The following is a 20,136-nucleotide window of genomic DNA, read 5'->3' as shown; positions in this document are numbered from 1 at the left end:
CCTGAAACTCCTACAGAGATAAGATTCAAAACACGAAGTTACTGAAGGCCTCCCCCAATAGTGCTCAATTTGCAAATGTAATGAATTTGCCATAATGGATTCACCTTTGTTCTATGTTCTATCAGTTTAGGGCACAACCGTTTACTGACATAAAAGTCCTCAAGAAGAAAAAGAGACTTGGTAGCAACTTAGATGTGCTTTGAAAGATATATGCATTCTTGAAAACAGATCATTTTTTACTTTTTGTTAAAGTTAATGAAATTCATTTTTCAGCAGGAATCTGAAACAGTAGTAACTGGGGTGATCTAAATCCCTTGTTATTTATACCTTCATGCATCTACAATAGGCCTTTTCTCCATTGCCTGATGTTAAGAAATCTTATTTAAGAAAATTGTAGGCCATGAACTGAAATATAGTCTTAATATGTCTCTTGAAGTTGCTGTAGGCTGAAACTCATCAACCCCTTTTTGGTTATTTAACAATTTAAAGTGTGTGTGTGTGTGTGTGTGTGTGTGTGTGTGTGTGTGTGTGGTTTACTCCAATCGATTTGGCAGCTTATGTCATCTAAAACTTGTAGATGTTATCGTGCACACTTTGTTCAAATGAGGATTTAAAGTAAGTACCGGCATTGATTTCTGAGGCTACTATGTGTTTGGGTTGCCAGTGGGGTCTCCAGATGATGTTGAAACGAGGGCCTTTTTGAAAAAAGAATCAACTTACAGGTCTCACATTTGAGTTCAAAAATCAATTTTACAAGTGCAAGATGGTAAGCAGTTCATCTGAAAAAGACCCAGGAGTTTTAGTTAACCACGGTCTTAACAGAAGCCAACAGAATCACGCAGCAGGAAACAATGCCAAGTCCACCTTGGGCTGCGCTGGAAGGGCCGCATCCACTTCAAAGGCAAGAACGCCTCTGCAGCGTGGGCAGGACACAGAAGGAATGAGTTCAGTGGTGGCGGGAACCCAGTTTCCTCTACTGAAAAGAAGGAGTTGGCCAGAATGCCCAAACACCACCGAGGAAACCACAGGAAACCATGTGATGTTCAGCCTGTGGCAGACCAGATTGAAGGAGCCAAGGTGACTACGCTCAGGGATGCGAAGGATCGCTACATGGTAGGTTCCTACCACAGGGCTTTCGCCTGTCTTGTTGACCACCACTGCCTGCTCCTTGAAAAAGGCCTGACATATGACAAATGCTCAAAAATACTTGTTGAATGAAAAACGATGAAATGAATGACCTCGGAGCATAAGAGAATATACTTCCTGTTCTGTACGGTGCCAAGAAATCAGACAGGCACCAGTGGGTAAGAATTTTAGGAACATATGCTCCAGTTAAACTTTTTAAGAAACCACTTTTTAACAGTTAGAGCTCTCCAAAGACGGAGCAGACTTTGTAAGGGAGGGATCTCCTCCTCGTTTGGGGGGAGGGAGCAGCAGTGGTATTCTTGCAGAAACTGGATAACCATCTGTCAAGGATGCTACAGCAATGAAAACACTGTTTACATCATCGAACACCACAAGGGTTTCATTTTTATCCTATCTGCCATTTCTGTAGAGCAAACCTTCTGCTGACATGAAATCATCAAGCTGAAATGAAGGATTTTAAACCATTTTAGGAGTGACTCAACAAAATGTGTTAGAGTGGTTCCCAAATGCAGGTACATAAAAACATCTGTGGAGCTTGTCATAAATACAGGTTTCTAAGTCCCACTTGATCTCCTTTCTCTAGTCTACTCCGTGACATTGTCTTAGCAATTAGCTCCTCTCTTCAGCACCATCACCCCCCCACACTGGAGTCTGTACCCCATCATCGTGCAAACCTGTCACTCCCTTCTTTAAAAAATATCCTCAATTAACCCCGCTTCTCTCTCCAACCACCACCTAACTTCTCTTCTTCCTTTTAAAGGAAAACTCAATCTGTATCCAGCTTCCCGCCTCCACCTGACTGTTGAACACACCCAAATCAAAGACACCAGTTACTCCATGTTGTGGAATCAATGGTCAACTTCCAGTCCTCATCCCCGAGTTGATCCTTCACAGTAGCATCTGGCACAGATGATTAGGCCCTCCCTTTAACACATTTCCTCACATGCCTTCAGAGACACCATACCTTACTGATCTTTATCCTATCTCCCTGGTCACTCTTTCTCAGTCTCTACTCCACCTCTTAATCCTGACTTCCTAACACTGGAGTGCTCAAATTCATCATACGAAACCATTTCTTTACTTTCGTTGGTTTTCTACTTCTCACACTGGGCTCCTTAGTGACTTCAACCTGAATCCTGGTTCTACTTATTGTTTATACACTTAGTACTTCCCATTCTGCAGCCCAGCTTATGCCACCGAACCACAAACCTATATTCAAATGTCCCTTTGACATCTCTGATACTCTTCTCCATAGGGGCAAACCAAGTTTCTGATCTTCCCCATCACAGTGACTAACATCCTTCCCACTGTTCAGACAAAATTATCAAATAGTCATCCTTGACTCTGTTTACACACCATCCATCCAAGCCATCAAATCCCATCAGCTCTATTATCAAAACAGATTCAGAGAATAAACTAAGACTTCTATCTCACACTACATAACAAAAATTAACTCAAAATGGTCAATGACCTACACAAAAGAGCTAAAACCATAAAAAATCTTTGAAGAAAACAACGGAGAAATCTTTATGACCTTGGATTCTGCAATGGATTCTTAAGATATGACACCAGAAGCAAGAGCAACAAGAGGGGAAAATAAATAGATAAATTGGACTTCATCAAAGTTAAAAACTTTTGTGCATAAATGGACATTGCCAAAAAGGTGAAAAGACAACCTAGAGGGTGGGAGAAAATCTTTGTCAATCATGTATCTGCTAAGGGTCTAGTATCCAAAATATATAAGGAACTCCGACAAATGAAGGACAAAAAACAAACAACCCAATTTAAAAATGGGCAAAGGACTTGAACAGACATTCCTCCAGAGAAGAGACACAAATGACACATATGAAAAGATACTCAATATCAGCGGTCATTAGGGAAATGCAAATCAAAACCACAAAGAGGTACCACATCGCACTCACTAGGATGGCTACAATAAAAATAAATGGATAATAACAAGTTTGGGGGCACCTGGGTGGCTCAGATGGTTAAGCATCTGCCTTTGGCTCAGGTCGTGATCCCAGGGTCCTGGGATAGAGCCCCGCATCGGGCTCCTGGCTCAGCGGGGAACCTGCTTCTCCCTCTCCCTCTGCTTCTCCACCTGCTCATGCTCTCTCTCTCTGTATCTCTGTGTCTCAAATGAATAAATAAAATCTTTAAAAAAAAGAAATAAAAATAAATGGAAAATAACAAGTTTTGGCGAGGACGTGGAGAAACTGGAATCCTTGTATATTGCCACTGGGCATGCAAAATGGTGCAGCTGCTGTGCAAAACAGTTTGGCAGTTCCTCAAAAAGTTAAATGCAGAATTACCATATGACCCCTCAATTCCACTCCCAGATATATACCCAAAAGAACTGAAAACGAGTACTCAAAAAGTCTATGTACACACATGTTCTTACCAGCTCTATTCAAAATAGCCAAGAGGTGAAAACACCCCAATGTCCATCAACCAATGAATGAGTAAATAGTTTACAGACAAATGGTAAACCATATACAAATTTACATACATTCAATGGAGTACCATTTGGCCATGATAAGGAATGAGGTACTGACACAGGCTACAATGTGGGTGAACCTCCAAAACATGCCACTAAGTGAAAGAAGCCACATACAAAAGGTTTATGGGACTGGGTGGGGGAGGAAGATTTGGGAGAAAAATCTTAATGGAGAAGAGGTTTTCCTTTAAGTGATGAAAACGATGTGAAACTAGATAGAGATGGTGGTTGTAAAACATTGAAATGTCCTAAATTCATTGAATGGTTCACACTAAAATGGTTAAGTTTATGTTATGTGAATTTCACGTCAATAAATTATTTTTTAAAATATTCAGAATCCAACCTCTTCTCTTACTTCTACTGCTTTGGTCCAAGCTGCCATCTTCTCTTACCGACATTATCACTAGTCTCCTAAGAGGTCTCCTTGTCCTCTCTTATCCCCTTTGGTTTTTCTCAACACGACAGCCAGAATGATGCCATTTTGTCAGTCAGATCATGTCTTTCTTCTGTTGAAGGCTCTCTAATAGCTTTTTACCTCCTCATAGTAAAAGCCAAAGTCCTTACAGCGGTCTACAAGGCCCCTCACAGTGTGGTCCATTACTGCTCTAACCTTATCTGACCTCATCCCTGACTACTCTGCCCCTTCTTTCCTCACAGATCATACCTGGGTCCTTGCTGCTCCTCCAACATTCCAAACACACTCCTGCCTCAGGGCCCTTGCACTTGATGTTTGCTCTATTTTGAATGCTCTTCCCATATATATCTATGGCTCTGGACCATCTCCTCCAACATCAGTTCTTACTCAATTATCTCCTATGCAGTGATGCCTCCCCTAAGCATCCTATTTAAACTGCAGAACAACACATTCTCCCTATCTCCCTTCTCTGCATTACTTTTCTCCATAGCATTTACACTGTCTAACATACAGTAAATTTTATGTATTTACTATGCCTATTTTCTTTTTTTTTTTTTTTAAGATTTTATTCATTTATTTGACAGAGAGAGACAGCGAGAGAGGGAACACAAGCAGGGGGAGTGGAAAGGGAGAAACAGGCTTCCTACTGAGCAGGGAGCCTGATGTGGGGCTCGATCCCTGGACCCTGGAATCCTGACCTGAGCCGAAGGCAGATGCTTAACGACTGATCTACCCAGGTGCCCCTAGTATGTCTATTTTCTATCCCCCACGAGATGTTTACTAGAAAATCCAAGGGACAGTGAGAAAGGGGCTCTCTGGATCTTGGAAGGACAGATTTTAAACCACCTGGGTGCCTGCTTGCTAATATGTTTGCCTACGTGAACTGTGACTTACTGTCTTCAACACAGACCTGGTTGTAAGTTTGTGAGACAGTAGGCCTCACCTACTCCAAATCACTGAAGGCTATAAATAACTGTAAAAGGACTTAAAAAAAAAAAAAAAAGTAACCACTCACACTGGCTTATCTTGGTTTGCAGCATTGCATTAAGAAAAATGGACCTAAAATACATCAAAAGGGATATAAAAAATTCCAGGTATCAAAGTCTAAATGAGATGATGAAAACAAGGATGAAATTTTTTAGTTCTTATGTTGATCTTATTACATACTTAATTGCTCTTAAAAAAAAAAAAAAACTGCCTCGCGGTATTAAAACAAGGTCTCCACCCCTGAGAATCCAAAGGGCTGCATTTCATTTGTAACTCCTTAGAGCTTATCATAATATCCAAGAGAACAATCTCAGTACCTACGGCCTTTTCCCCCAATCATCGGAAATGAGTAAAGTTCAAGCGCTTAGCCAACTGTATAAATACAATGTGTATAGACCTACCTTTCAAATATTTAAAAACATCTCCACATTTAATACCAAAAAAATATGTGTCAAAATAAAAAAAAAAATTAAAACAAACCCAAGGTTTTCACAACAATTCAATACAAGCCTTGAACGCAGCGAGCTACTTAAAATAAAGATGGCTTCCCAATTCAGTAACACATACACCAAAGTACTCATGTTATTTAAAAAAAGAAGTAGTGTCGTTGTAAAGTCCTGCTAAACTAATAAAAAATATTTTGGTACTGTCATCTAAAGATACCATACGCTACAGCTTCCCCCGAGCTTGTAAATGCAGGCAAGCTTCAATCAGTAAGTAAACTAATCTAAATCAAATTCCCTCCAGTTGAAAATAATCATCATGTCCTGCCCAGAGTTGGTGAGTATAAATGGATTACTGAAAATATTCTTGGTAATTGCAGGTTGCTATTTATGTTGACCAGAGTTGGAGGAGTTTACTTAGTGAAATGTCTAAGCACGCAGACCACCAATGTGCAACACACAGGAAAATCACTCTTGACATCCACATGAAAAACAGCCTGCATCCTCTCTGCCGTGTCACTGTGTGGTTGTTATTTCACAGTGTCAGATACACTGTTGGTGACAAAATGAAAATTTATGATTGCAGTTATTTTACTTCCGGGTAATACGCTACCACCACAGATTTTTTCTAGTTCAGCGGAGTAGAAGTTAAATACTAAAGACTAAATATTATTTTCCAAAGCCCTAAATTTTGCTGCTTGTAAACAAGTATGCACAAAATACGAATGGTGACAATAATTGAAATGTCTTTTTTAATTATAGGGAGCTTTGGTTGCCCCATAGTCACCAACTCCCAGATATGTCCAGTAACACACGAGTCATGGTGTGAAGTGGGAATAAAGAAGACCAGCTCTACGATGAACTTGTCCTAAGACACCTGGCCAGTTAGGCTAGCTCTCCTTAGCTCTCACTCTTTCCTGGCTTATACCATAATGTTTTGTTTTGTTTTTTAATCATCGCCATCATCGGGATTAAATTTGGAATCAGAAAACCCGGGTTCTAAGTCCAGATCTGCAGCTAACTGTCTAAAGAGCTGTATAATCACAGGAAAAGCCTACAATCTCTCTGAGCTCCAATTTGCTCATCTGTAAAATGAGGGGGGTTGTAATAAAGGCTTTTAAAATGGAAGAGAAAAATGCAAGATAAAAATGAGTACCTCAACATGTTACAATTGATCCTAACTTATAAAGGCAAGCAGAGAATAACCACAGGATAAAAAAAGGAATGTTTTTCACTCGAGGGGAAACAGAAAAATGAAAACTATTATAGAATTAAATGGTCATGAGGATGTAGAAAAGAACTAACGTTCAGCCTTGGAAGGAAGTGTCCTACAAAAATGTAAAAAAAAAAAAAAAAAATTCCGTCAATAGTCTACGTTCTCTTTGGCCTGGTAATTCTCCTTTTGAGTATAAATCCCCCTAAAAAATATCCCTGAAGAAAAATCAAAGTTCTCTAAAAAAGCATCTCCATAGCAGCACTCTATGTAAGAGAGAAAAATTGGGAACAACCTGGAAGTGCAAAAATAGAGGCCCAGTTAAGCAAAATCTGGGTTTGCTTACAAAATGGAACAAAGGTCTACACGGCCATTTTTAAATTCTGAACTAGTCTCAAAAGAGTGCAAATATTCAACATGGTATCACATGAAATGTAAAGGCCAATCACAAAATACATTTGTCTTCTTTATGATTTTAGAGAAGACATACCGATGACAACCGGAGGAGAAACTGGAGGGACCGAACTAGCTCATTGGGTCCATTCTTCCTACGAAATTCATCACAACAGCAAAAAACAACAGGCAGACGGAAGAAAAAGATGCTCTCCGCGCTACGGCCTAGCTTTGGCATTTCTATGCTTCTTCTACCTAGCTTCGCTAACATGACCAATACCAGCTTAGATCTCCATCTCATGCTTAATGTTCTCCAAGCACTTTCACAAAGATTATGGTGTTTTGTTGTCTGAAAAATAACCAGCACGCGTGACACCTCTACATCAAAATGTCAAAGTCTGGTACAAGGACTAGCGTGCCAGGGATGTATCCTATGAAACCACTATACATATGGCTGGACTGCCCTCTCCCCAGATGTCACCAGCGGGAAATCAGAGGAAGCATCAAGAGTCAGGAGTTATGATTTCAGTAGGCTTGCGGACTCTGCTGTGAACTCTAAATTTAATACAGCAGACCTTGCCGTGAAGCAAATGCCTTAGAGAATTGCTGTACATATTTTATGTACAATTACTTCTTTCCTTAAACACCGTAGACCACTGAACTTGACAAAAGGTGGGCCTAGCAATAGATCCCTTCCAGATTTAGTACGAGCAAGGTAACGAATTTCCTGCAGGGCACAGAATTCATGAACAGAGTCAGGGCATGGGATCTGGATTCAGGGTATAGATGTATCTTTGGGTTATTATCCCACTAAAGACTCCAAAAAGACGTAAGAGGTAAAAAATGTAGAATCCTTCTAAATAACAATTCTCCAAAGGAAACATACTGGTGACAACACTCTTGCTAAAAAAACAAAACAAAAAAGTGGATATTTCACAAAAGCCTGTGTAAGTTTTCTTCCTCACTCCAAAACACCTTTTTCTCTAACCAATATTTTGGCCTTTCACATATTCTATGAATGATAAAGAGAAAAGTAATGGTGCGGCGTGAGAGAAATAGTTTGGGGGGGAAGCTTCAAGATAGAGAAGGTAACTGGGTGTACGGGAGCATGAAGTTCTGTCGCAGACTGCGGTACACGCTTCTCTCACTGACGGCTAGGGCACAAAGTCAAAAGTCGTTTCAGTCTTTCACATTTACAACTCTAGCAAAATCCGTTTCTAGGTTATACTAAAAAGACCCTGGCAAGCAACCACGCCCAATTTCTACTCTTACCGGCATTATCTAATAATTAGAAAACAGGCTTTCATTTGCAAAACCATTCCACGTGCCAATGTACTTCATCTTAAATCCGGGGTTTTTAATGACAGACCGTGTGTTGATTTGTAACCAGCAAATTTCAACAAGCTCTTACGAAAAGAGACTGGGAGAAAGATGTATCCATTTAAAAATGAATCTCAGAAATAAATTGCAAAAATGCAACAAATTCCACTGACATTTTTTTTCCTCGGGGTTATTCTAGAGAAACGTCATCGATACATTTTTTTCAGTATTTGAATAATATTTACTGGTCACATAGGTCCTAGGATACCACATAATAATTCACAGATCTAAAGAAAATGAACCCCAAGACTCAAAATCTACACTTGTGATTTGATTTGAATTAAACCTCTACCGTGTCAACCATGACCTACTAGCTGAGCAATTCAGTGTGGAGCCAGACTAATTTAACACTTACTCATTAAAATACCATGAAATAAGGCAAGGGCAGAAAGAAGTCTTTAGAAAAAAATCAACTTCAGAAAGAATACATAGGTGTAAGCAAATCACAATTAGAATGGAAATGAAAATAAAATGATAATCTTGCACTAAAGAACCATAGTAGCTAAGAGGCCATTTACATTTCAAAGTCCTCTGCCTATGGTCTTAAGTATCATACCACCAAGGTTTGTCAGTGCTGCAGAGACACTTCAGTTAAGGCTGTGTGGTAGAGCCCTGTGTAAATTAATTAGTTGAGGCTGCACGGATTTTCTAAAAGGAGCTCTCTAAAACAGCCTTAGAGATATGCACGATTTGTGGGGAATAACAATTTAAAGACAACTCACTAATCAATTCTTCTTGCTTTCACATTTCAATGACATTTTGTGTAATGATAAATAAGTCCATGAAAATACTACCAACCAAATTTTTTTTTTGCTTTCAATTAGAGATAAAGGAAGGGGCTTTCAATTTCGCTTAGGATAGCAAAGTTTTATCTCAGGTTTTATCTAGATTTACTGGCATGATGACCACAATGAACTTGAGCCACATTTAAAAAGGAGATGTGTCTATATTCGAAATTCACATACGTTAACAGATAAATTAGCTATCTAAAAATTTCTATAAACAATGTCATAACAAAAATATGGATCTCATGCTCCTGCCTCAAGATTTAACCTGCTAAGTCGTTTATTATAATTTAGCTAAATATTAAAGTTTATGTGTTTTATCAAAGATAATATCATAAATATTTCTTTATTTCTTTAATTCAAAATACTAAGTGGATTTTTGCTGTAAATAATTCCCAAAACTATTAGAATCAGATATTTGGCAAATATCCTTCAAAAATAAGTAAAATATGTGCAGAAAAACTAAAAATTAATTACATAATGGTTTCTACTAGAAATTAAAAATGGAAGAAATCTGAAGTTTTCAAGAGATTAGGAGCCTTCCAATTATGTACATAAGAGATTCATAAGCTCTTCTGTAATCCTAAAATAAAGTCCCTACAGTCTCATTATAGTGATTGTGAAAAATTCATACTTGTTATACAGTAGGGATGATTTAGAGACTTTTTAATGGCTAATTTGTTTCAAGAGCATAGACACTGTATGTACAAATATATCTTTTGAGATAGTACCATTGAGAAGAGGCTGTCCTTCGTGCACATCCTGTGATAAGACTGCACTGTAAACATCTTCAGGAAATCCAGTCTTGCATAATGCGATTTCACCAGAAGCATCTACAGACGCCTGCAACACAAGAAAAAAATGTGTGCAATGATTGCTACCTCCTTCAACCGAGAAACATTCCACTTGGCATAAAGCCTCAATTTTTCAGCTATCTTGTACAAACAACCCCTTTGTTTCCGAACGGTTACAATTAGAATGTAGAGGGCAAAGGGTTAATCTTTTTGATAACTGGAGTAGAAGAAACAAATCCCACTTGTCTGGTCCAGTAAAATCTAAATAATACACATTCTAGGTTCTTCTAAAGACCGCACATTTCCATTAAAATGGGCATTGTGGCTGAAGTATTATCAAGTGGATCTGGGGGGAGGGGAGAGCCAACTAGTTTCTAGGCTCCACAAATCCCCATCATCAGCTTAACTTTTCAAGAAAAATGCATACATTAAGTATACAGATTTTTATGTTCTCGTCCAATTCTCTGGCTGCGAAGTTGGTTTGGATATACCCTGTTCATTAAATCACAAAACTACGACATACTTACTGCACGATAGAGAGTACTTTGTACCAAGTTTAAAACCAATCGATCAATAGTAGGTATGTCTCTAATTTGAAAGGCAGGGACACATTAAAAATATAAACAAAGATTAATATAATTATGTTTCCTTTTTATACGTAAAGATTAGGAAGTCTCTCTTGCCATCTTTGCCTCGATTATCCCATACGCAGCTAACTACCCCATGTGGTTACAACTCAGCCGTAGGAAGTGCTATCCACTTAGCCCTCCAAGGCAGTCTCACTATGTCTTCCAGCCCTACGGACATCCTCAGAGCGCTCAACAGAACTCCTGCAGTGCTTCCATTAATCATAGGACACTTCACCCTGCACTGGTGGGAACCCATATACAAGGAGGGGGAGGAGTGGACACGGGCTGCGGGAGGGATCAAAGTAGCTGCAGGGCCAGCATTAGGCGCAGTTTGCCCTGGCGAGGAGAATCAGAAATTGGGAGGAAGGAGGAAGGGAAGTCCCAGAAAGAGAGAGACCCGAAAGCCAATGTCAAAGCAATACCACACAGCTTCACAATTAAAGGCCTACCTGGATTCTGCATGAGAAGTTGTGCAAATACTAAAGTCATAAAAATCCACACTAATCTAATATTTAAACCGTTATTTTCTGATCTGGGAAAATAAAGAAAAAAGTCAATTTGAACTTTGTTAAATATTACACAGTCTTTAATCTCAAAAAAAAAAAAAAAGTATTAGGAGCCACAGTGAGAGAATAGTTCAGACCCTTCAAATAGTTTTAAGTCTGTTATGTGCAAGAAAGGAGTGTTATCAGGTCAAGGGTCTGGAGCAACCAAACCGCTCACACAGGTGTTAGCAGAAGCTGGAACAGGCACATCGGGAGTGCTGTTTGGAAAATTCTAGTAAAAATGAATGTGGATATATCGTAGCCTATGTGCTAGGTATATTCCTGTGGAAACTTCCCTGTGGGTGCTCTCGTCAATACGTGAGGGCATGTTCTCACGTCCACATGGCACGGTTTCAACGGCGGGACCTGAAGATTACCTAAACAGCCATCAAAATTTTCACTTCGCCAAAAAAAGGAGCACTCGACAGCATTAGAACAGAAGGATAGAAGCTGCATTTATCCACGGGGTTCCATTTCCAAACAGTCAGTTTCTTGAACTTCCATGCAAGACTGCAAGAGAAATTTAATTCTAAATCAACCTAGGGATGACTATTCTTTTTAAGTAAGTTCAGAAACCTATTTATGCAACACTCCAAACTCAGACCAGAGACAAAGCACTCTGTAGCATGAATCTTGCAAATAAATAAATAGATAAATAAATAAAAGCATGATTGAGGACTCCATTTTTTATACATAAAGTTTAATATAAAAGATGTGAAGTTACTGACACTTATAAAGCAAGAATATAAAAATGCACAAGGTAGTGATAAACACGGAACTGAGGACAGCGGCTACTCCCCCACTCCCCAGCAGGAGGGGTAGTGCAGGAGGGGGGAGGCAAGATAGGAAAGGTCCCAGGAAGGGTCGTACAGGCAGGTGGCTTTGATTTTATTTGTAATAATTCATTTCCTTCAGTAAAATGCGAAGATATGCACAGGAATACGGGTGCAAATTCTGTTATTCCCTATTTATCCTGTATGCTCTATTACTCCATAATAAGAAAGAGCAAACATTAGGGGCTAAGTGAGAAGTAAGGAGTAGGGCTTCCAACACCCATCAAGTTTGGGACACTGGATGCTATTTTGATTCTTGCCAGCTGGAAATATTCAGGCACTTGTACTGGGCCTGGCAAAGAGCAGGCACTCAGTAAGTAAAAGCTTTTGCTTTGAGCTAACCAAAACAACTGAAGGGAACTCCCCGGTTCACCAGATAAAATGGACCAATGTGCTGTAAATCTGTGTCCCACCGATGGGTCAGAAGTCGGCCTATTGCCCTCCAGTCCAGGCTTCTGCAGAGGGAGGCCGTGGCAGGTTTCCAATCGTAGACAGGTGGGAGCAGGGCCCTGGAGGGGCAGCAGGGCAGAGGCAAACAATGGTCAGCATGCAGTAGCAGGGGTCACATTCCAACGTGACCGTTCGGGTTAGGGCAGCCCGCAGCTGGATAAGCACCCAGAGAGCCATGAAGTCTAAAGACTAGAGGAAAACTGTAACCTTTTCTTGAGCTCCACTGCTATGGTCTTGTTTTCCAGTGGATCTGCCCTAAGGTTGGAGATGTATGCCCCTCATCCAAACCTACAGGAACGGAATTTCGAGGCCCAATAAAGTCCATCAGTGATCCTGGGTATGTTCGCTTCTGAGTTTCCGTCTCCACCTTATTTCGAAGAAGGGAATTTCTGTCCTCAACATGTTACCCTTTGCGCAACCTCTCTGCCCCGCTTCCTCATCTAACAAAAGGGCCCTAACTGCATAAGGTGGCTGTGAGAATTTCTGAAACCTGCTTGTAAAGCACATCTCTAACAAATACTGGCTACCGATATTAAATACCCATGGGTCATATATTACTTTCTGAGATTTTCATACTCATTTTTTTTTAAGATTTATTTATTTATTTGAGAGAGAAAGCACAAGCAGGGGGAGGATCAGAGGGAGAGGGAGAAGCAGACTCCCCACTGAGCAGGGAGCCCGATGCAGGGCTCGATCCCAAGACCCTGGGATCCTGACCTGAGCCAAAAGCAGACGCTTAACCCACTGAGCCACTCATACTCATTTTAAATAGCTAAAACTTCTCTAAATTCTTCTTCCCCGAGACAAAAAGGATTCACAACATAACATGCTGTTATTCCATAATGTGTTTTCTTAAAAACAAGCTCCAAAAATTATTAAATGTATGGACGCCTTTTTGGTTGGTGCCACTGGGGAGGGGGTACTACTGGCTTTTAGTGGCTGAAGGCCAGGGTTGCTGCGAATCATCACAAAACACACAGGACAGCCCCTGCCACAGAGAACGATCCAGCCCAAAATGTCAATAGGGCCAAGAGTGAGACAACCTATTCTTTAGCAACCCATGAAAACTGGTGTCCACCTACCCTTTAAGCACCACCCCGCCAGTAGTAGGAAGGTCGCTGTCTTTTCAAACAGTACTCCATACTCTTTTTGGGACATCCTCGTTTTCAGAAAACCAAAGCCATGCCCCTGTGGCTTGCCCCAACATCGGCTGATCACTCTGCTGGACCCAGTATGAGGATCCAAAAGTTCAGAGAGAGAAACTTTCCTCTCAGAAAGTACTCTGTGGTACAAGGAGGCGGCTGTGAATCAAATGCATTTTCCTTATATTTGAACAAGGTAGGGGTCAGCAAACATTTTTCTGTATAAGGGGCCAGATAGTAAATATTTGAGGTTCGACAAGCCATAGCAACTCTGTTGAAATGACTGAACTCTGCTGTTGCAAGGCCAAAGCCGTAATAGACAATGGGAAAGGAATGAACACGGCTCTATTCATTCAAATAAAACTTTATTTATACACACTGAAATGTGACTTTCATTTAATTTTCGAGCGGCAAAAATATTCTTCTTTTGATTTTCTATAAGCATTTAAAAATGTGAAAACCATTCTTGGCCATACAAAAACGGGCATCAGGGCTGTAGTCTGCCATCCCTGGAACGGCATGTTAAGATTTAGAAAACATTACTATCTCACCTGCTTCTCAGGAGAGCCCCTTGGGGGTGGGCGTGGGGGCGGTGAAATTATTCTCATTTTACAAATGAGCAAACAGGTTCTCACTCGGAGGAGTGGTAAAATACTCAAGACCTCACATACAGGAAGAGGAAGAGGCAAGACGCTAACCCTACAGTCTTTCCAAGTAGAGCAAATAATTACAACACAGTTCTTTCCAGAAACTTGTACTGAGGATCCATTTGCCAATGGAAACAGAACCAAACAGCCTCACTGCCTTTAAGAAGTTCAAGGCTTAATGTGAGTGCAAAATAAAGAAGTGATTGCTACAGAAAGGGGCGACCAGGAGGTAGAGACCCACAGCGCCCAGGGCAGAGGTCTGGGGGCCTCCCACACAGAGCCCAGGAGTAGCCAGGCGGTGTAGAGTGGTGGGAAGCCATCCCAGGCGGTCGCTGTTGAGCTGGAACAAGGCGGCAAGAAACAGCATACTGCCTGGAGAATTACAATGAGTTCAGTGTCACTGGAGTCCAAGGAGCAAGGCAGGAAGTCAAAAGTTGAGGATGGAGAGTTAGACAGGGTTAGATCATAAATGGTTAGGGGCGTGGGGTTATCCTGTTGGCTGTGGGGAGTAGGGCATAGATTTTAATCACAGGCAGATTACATTTGATAGAGAAGTCTCTGATGCTTCCTGGGAAAATGGGGGGGCGGGGACAAGTGACAGCTGGGGTACAAGTCAGGACACAGCCTTGAGTCCGACAGGGGCTGCAGGAATGAGGAAGGGGCAGATTGTATCAGTATGCAGACAGTTAAAACTGACAGGCTTAGTGAGGGCAGGGATTTGGGGTGGAAGGGAGAAAGGGAGGGAAGGATGCCCTCCCCCACGTTTCCAGCTGAGTGACTGTGAACTTGGGCGGCACAAACTAAGAAAGATACTCGCAACATTATAACACCGGGAACAAGGTGCTAAAGAAGCAGAAAGAATGGCATGATAAATCTGCCTGTAGAAATCAAAGAAGACTCCATAGCCGAAGTGACATTTAGGCTCTGTCTTTAAAGATGATTAAAAATTTGCCAGGACAAAGAGGAGGAAGTAGAAAAGGGCATTCCAGGCAAGAGGAGCAGAGCAGACAAAGGCTTGCTGATTTATACTGAGCTTGTAGTCCACCCAAACAACCCTGATCTTTTTTACCAGAAAACTATTAAGTCATGGCTTCCAGTATCCGTGCTGCTGATTTGGGGTCCCAAGGGGCAGCAATTTACATGTAACCTTCCCAGATTTGATCGTGATAAATTAATAATTCCACCTAGATTTAGTCATCTCCCACCCTCCAGTTCTCTGCATCAAGAAAGTCTGAGACTCCCCAATGTCTTCATAAAGATGCTACTCAGATACTAAAGACGGGGTGTGACACATCACCCTTCCCTCCAACCCCAAGCCTAAGAGGGGTTATCCGATGGGGCGCCTGGGTGGCTCAGTCAGTTAAGCATCTGCCTTCAGCTCAGGTCATGATCCCAGGGTCCTGGGATCAAGCCCCACGTTGGGCTCCCTACTTAGCAGGGTGTCTGCTTCTCCCTCTGCCTGCAGCTCCCCCTGCTTGTGCTCTCTCTCTCACAAATAAATAAATAAAATCTTCAAAAAAAAAAAAAAAAAAAAAAAGAGGGGCTATCTGCTGAATGGTGCGGAGCTCAGACTTTCAAAGTGCCAGACTTCCAAGTTTGAATCCTGCCCCATCACTTATGCCTGTGAGACTTCAGAGACGTCACAGTTTCCCATCTGGACTATATGTACAATAAAGACAGCACCCACTCACTGCGCTGGGTGGGGATTAACTGAGATCATATGTGTACAGCACTGGGGATGGTGTCTGGCACGTGGTTATTCAATGCATCAGCTGTCAGTAATAGTTTTAACACTATGATGACAACATAAATTCAACGTGCACGACATGTCTCTACAGCTCAGTACTTCCCAAACTTGCTCCAGCATAGCAAGAATTCTGGAACACTGGCCTATAATCCAGACTCCTGGATCTAAATCACGACTCACTAAAACAGAATTTCAAGACACGCGGTGGATAAACCGGTACACGTAGCAAGTGCCTACACAGCATGCAGTGGCCACACATCCAGTCCCCATGTGTCTCCTGAAACTTCCCTGGACTCAGGCACAGCATACCTGTGTGCCCTGGCCTTCAAGTCTAAGAACCTAGCAACAAAAAGCAATAAAGAAACAATTATTTTTCCTGCTTTTAACAATCCCATGCGGTCTCCTAGCTACCGTGTACATGTGAAAATTGAATCTGCAAGCCCTCCTTTTGTAATTACTGGTTCCAGAATTTTGCCCCAGGTCGGCATGGGGCTCTCTATTCTTTTCTTGGAAAACTGTACTTCCTTGATTTTGTTTTTGGCTTTGCTCTTTTTTTTTTTTTTTAAAGATTTTATTTATTTATTTGACAGAGAGAGAGACAGCCAGCGAGAGAGGGAACACAAGCAGGGGGAGTGGGAGAGGAAGAAGCAGGCTCATAGCTGAAGAGCCTGATGTGGGGCTCGATCACATAACGCCGGGATCACGCCCTGAGCCGAAGGCAGACGCTTAACCGCTGTGCCACCCAGGCGCCCCTGGCTTTGCTCTTAATCGGGCATGATCCCACCCCTGATCCGTTAGTGATTCTCCTCGTCTCCACAATTCTTCCAAGATGACCAGCAGGCAGCGAAAGTCCCCGTGGCCCACTAGGACGACGTGCGCGCCGGCCGGAGGCGCTGGACTCACTCAGAGCCGCCCCGCGCCTTCGCACAATCGGTTCACCTATCTTGAGTTTCAATTTCCTCTTACAAGTATTTGCTCCACTCCTCCCAGGCGGAAGACCGAGCTCCTTGTCTAGAAAGGACAAGTGTAACAGGAGTTGAGGAGTACTGCTTGCCTGTATTAGTCTATCTGTTCCGGTCCTGCACTCGCAATGACGTCACTTTTGTTCCCGTTAGAATTCTTTCCGTAGTCTCAATATTGTGAGCTTTAAAGCCCTGAGTCCACTACTCTTCCAGGCCCCGTTATCGTGACTCTTTTTTATAGTCCTCCGCGGTCACCGGCTCCGCTTTCCACTTTCCTCCAAGTCACTCCTAAATCCAAGCTTTTAAATATTCCCCTGAAAGCCACAGTGGTCAATCTCCTCGCCTCTCCATCTTCCACCAGATCGAGATTATCTATGATTATTGGCTAAAAATTTCACATCGGAAAGCAGCCCAAAGCTAATGGAATCTTTATTTTTTCTTTCTGGCTTTGAAGACCGCCTGACGAAATCCTAGGTTCTCTCGCTTATCAAATTTAATCAATTGGATATTTTCCCCCAAAGCATCAATCTCTTCATTTTTTCCCTTCCAGATACTCTAAGGTCAGAATCTAGTAAGAATTTTAAGTTCTGTGAAGTAGATTATCTAATTCAGTCAACAAAGCTGGAAACTTCCTTTTTCTTTATGTTTGTCTCTTTTTCATGGAAATAAAGGCAGTAATGTGCGTCGTGGTTAGGACTCAGGGCTCTGGAGCAAACCTGCTTAGGTTTAAACCCTGTCCCCACTCCCTGTGTGACCTGTGCGAGCTGAACAAGCTACAGAAGTTCACCTGTACCCCGGCTTCTTCTCCTGTCACAACCATCGACTACTACCACTCACGGAGTACCAGCCTCACGGGATTGCTGGGAAGCATGTAAAGGGCGTAAAGATAATACCGGATTCACCACAAGACAAGGGGTAGCTATTATTATGATATTGTTGTTTTTTCTGTTGTGGAGACTTTTATTGCTTTGCTACATGAGTACCTGAGAAGTATTTTTAAAGCATTTTATAAAGTAGGAATTCCGGGAAAATAAAAAGGGAAAAAGAAAACAACAAAGACCAAGTGACAAAAATTCATTCATGTGCAAAAGAAAACAAGTGGAGGGATCCCTGGGGGCTCAGTCTATTAAGCGTCTGCCTTCAGCTCAGGTCATGATCCCAGGGTCTTGGGATGGAGCCCCATGTTGGGCTCCCTGCTCAGCGGGGAGTCTGCTTCTTCCTCTGCCTGCTGCTCCCCCTGCTTGTGTTCTATCAAATAAATAAATAAAATCTTAAAAAAAAAAAAAAACCAGAAAACAAGTAGAATCCCTGATGTGTATTTGTGGGGTGGGGGCGGGCAGTGTTGGAAAAGGAAGGAGGACAACTATGGTAATACGTTTATTATGTAGTTAGGTCCTCCAAACGCTAGACGCAAAAATAAACAACTAGTGAAGATATTTTTAAGTGGTTAGTGGGGTACACGGTAATAATATAATGGACTGTTCAGGACCAAGTCTGCATGACTAATTTTTTATTTTTTAATCCAATTTATCACCAGACAATTACATTTGCCAGATTCTCTACATTTCACAGGATTCCATCCATGATGTTGGAGGCTACGTTAAGAAGATTATTCAAGAGCTGCTGCCACTCTTCAAAGATTTTTCTCTGTGTCAGCCATGCCACCGATGACACTTTGAATTTCATATCCCCGGAAACATGCTTGAAATGTGCAGAAGTTTAACCCTGCCCTTTGATATTTTTGTTTTGCCAGGTACTACTCTGAAGGGAGAGCCCAGCATTTCGAACTGGTTCTTTAACTCTTTCTTGACTTCATGACACAATCTAGACCAGCTTGGATGCGAAGAATCCCTGAACAAGGCCACCCACTGAGCCCTGTGACCCACCTAGTAATTTCCGCCTTTGCCTCCATTATATTATTAGGATGAGTCCTTGAATATCTCTAGCATCAGTACTTTTCTTTTTCTGGTTTCCATTTCTTTTAATGGCAAGTAGTCAAATAACAGCGTCGATGCTGGCCAGGAAACCTGATGACTCTGCTGAAACGGAACTCAAAGCCAGAGGACAGCACCACAATACAAGAGCCTGATGGACAGAAGTCTGAGTTCCGCATGCAAAAGGTGGTTTAGAGCATCAACTTCTCAGGAATTGGACCTATCAAAGCTCAGGACCACACACAAACATCGATCAAGTCCGGGGAGATCTGTGCCATCCCCTAGCTCGTCAGCCACGTGAGAAGAGGCTTTCGAGGCATCAAGGCTTTGTGGAGTGCAATCCCGAAACACAGTAGTGTCGTGGATTTAATGTCATGGTTAGCAACCCTACAGATACTCCCAGACTTGGCTTATGAAAGGGTAACACTATCAAGAGATCGTGGCTCGGACCGTTCTGCAATTAAACTGCCGGTAAAAGTTCCACAAGTGCCTAAGGCAATTCAGTAGAGACAACCAATCCCGGCTTACATTGATTTTGCCCCATCAACTCATTACACTCACCAGAGATTGCAAGAGGCTTAGACACAATGTTCGAAATGTCATCAAATAGTATATTACTTAGCATTAGACGGTGTTTATAACCAACTGGGGAATTCATCTGACTAAACGCACTGTGTATGACTGATTACTAATATTTATGGAGTGCTTATCACGTTTCAGGATCTACACTCCAATGCCTTCCACGCATTATATCCCAATAATCCTCACAACAACCCTATGTGGTAGGTGCGATAATAGTGTCATTTTGCAGGCAAGGAAGCAAAGTAAAAGGAAATTGCCCTAGGTTATTCAGCTAGTCCCTTTAGGGATGGTATTCAAACCAGCGCGAAATGGCTTTGGGGACCACCCTTCCCCACTACGAATCGGGGACAAAAACATCAGAAAGTATCCACACATAACGACACATATTACCTAACTGAGTAAGGGCTGGAACTTGTCCTCTATGAGTTAAGACCACATGACAAATCTACCTGCCACCATTGTAAATTTTTTCCTAAAATGTTCTCACATGATTGTGAGATGATATGATACCTCCTTTTAAAATAATTCCAATGTTTCTGTACACTAGGGGAAAACTTGGAGAGAAAGAGAGAGCGCAAACATGTATAAACTTCTGTTTTTTTAAGCCATCCA

At 41.7% G+C, this 20,136-nt stretch overlaps 1 protein-coding gene across 1 annotated transcript in view; it reads right to left on the bottom strand.

The window, feature by feature from the left end:
• The window catches only part of CDH2 (cadherin 2), a 209,454-nt gene that overhangs the window by 170,670 nt on the left and 18,648 nt on the right, over positions 1 to 20,136 (bottom strand). The window contains exon 2 of the mRNA XM_026496142.4: positions 9,991 to 10,102. Coding sequence (XP_026351927.1) covers positions 9,991 to 10,102 — 112 coding nt within the window. The remainder of the gene's footprint in view (positions 1 to 9,990; positions 10,103 to 20,136) is intronic.

Source organism: Ursus arctos, unplaced genomic scaffold, assembly GCF_023065955.2.
Source record: "Ursus arctos isolate Adak ecotype North America unplaced genomic scaffold, UrsArc2.0 scaffold_17, whole genome shotgun sequence".
In the NCBI taxonomy this organism is placed as follows: Eukaryota; Metazoa; Chordata; class Mammalia; order Carnivora; family Ursidae; genus Ursus; species Ursus arctos.
The sequence above is the reverse complement of the archived record's forward strand: the minus strand, read 5'-3'. Positions and strand labels throughout refer to the sequence as shown.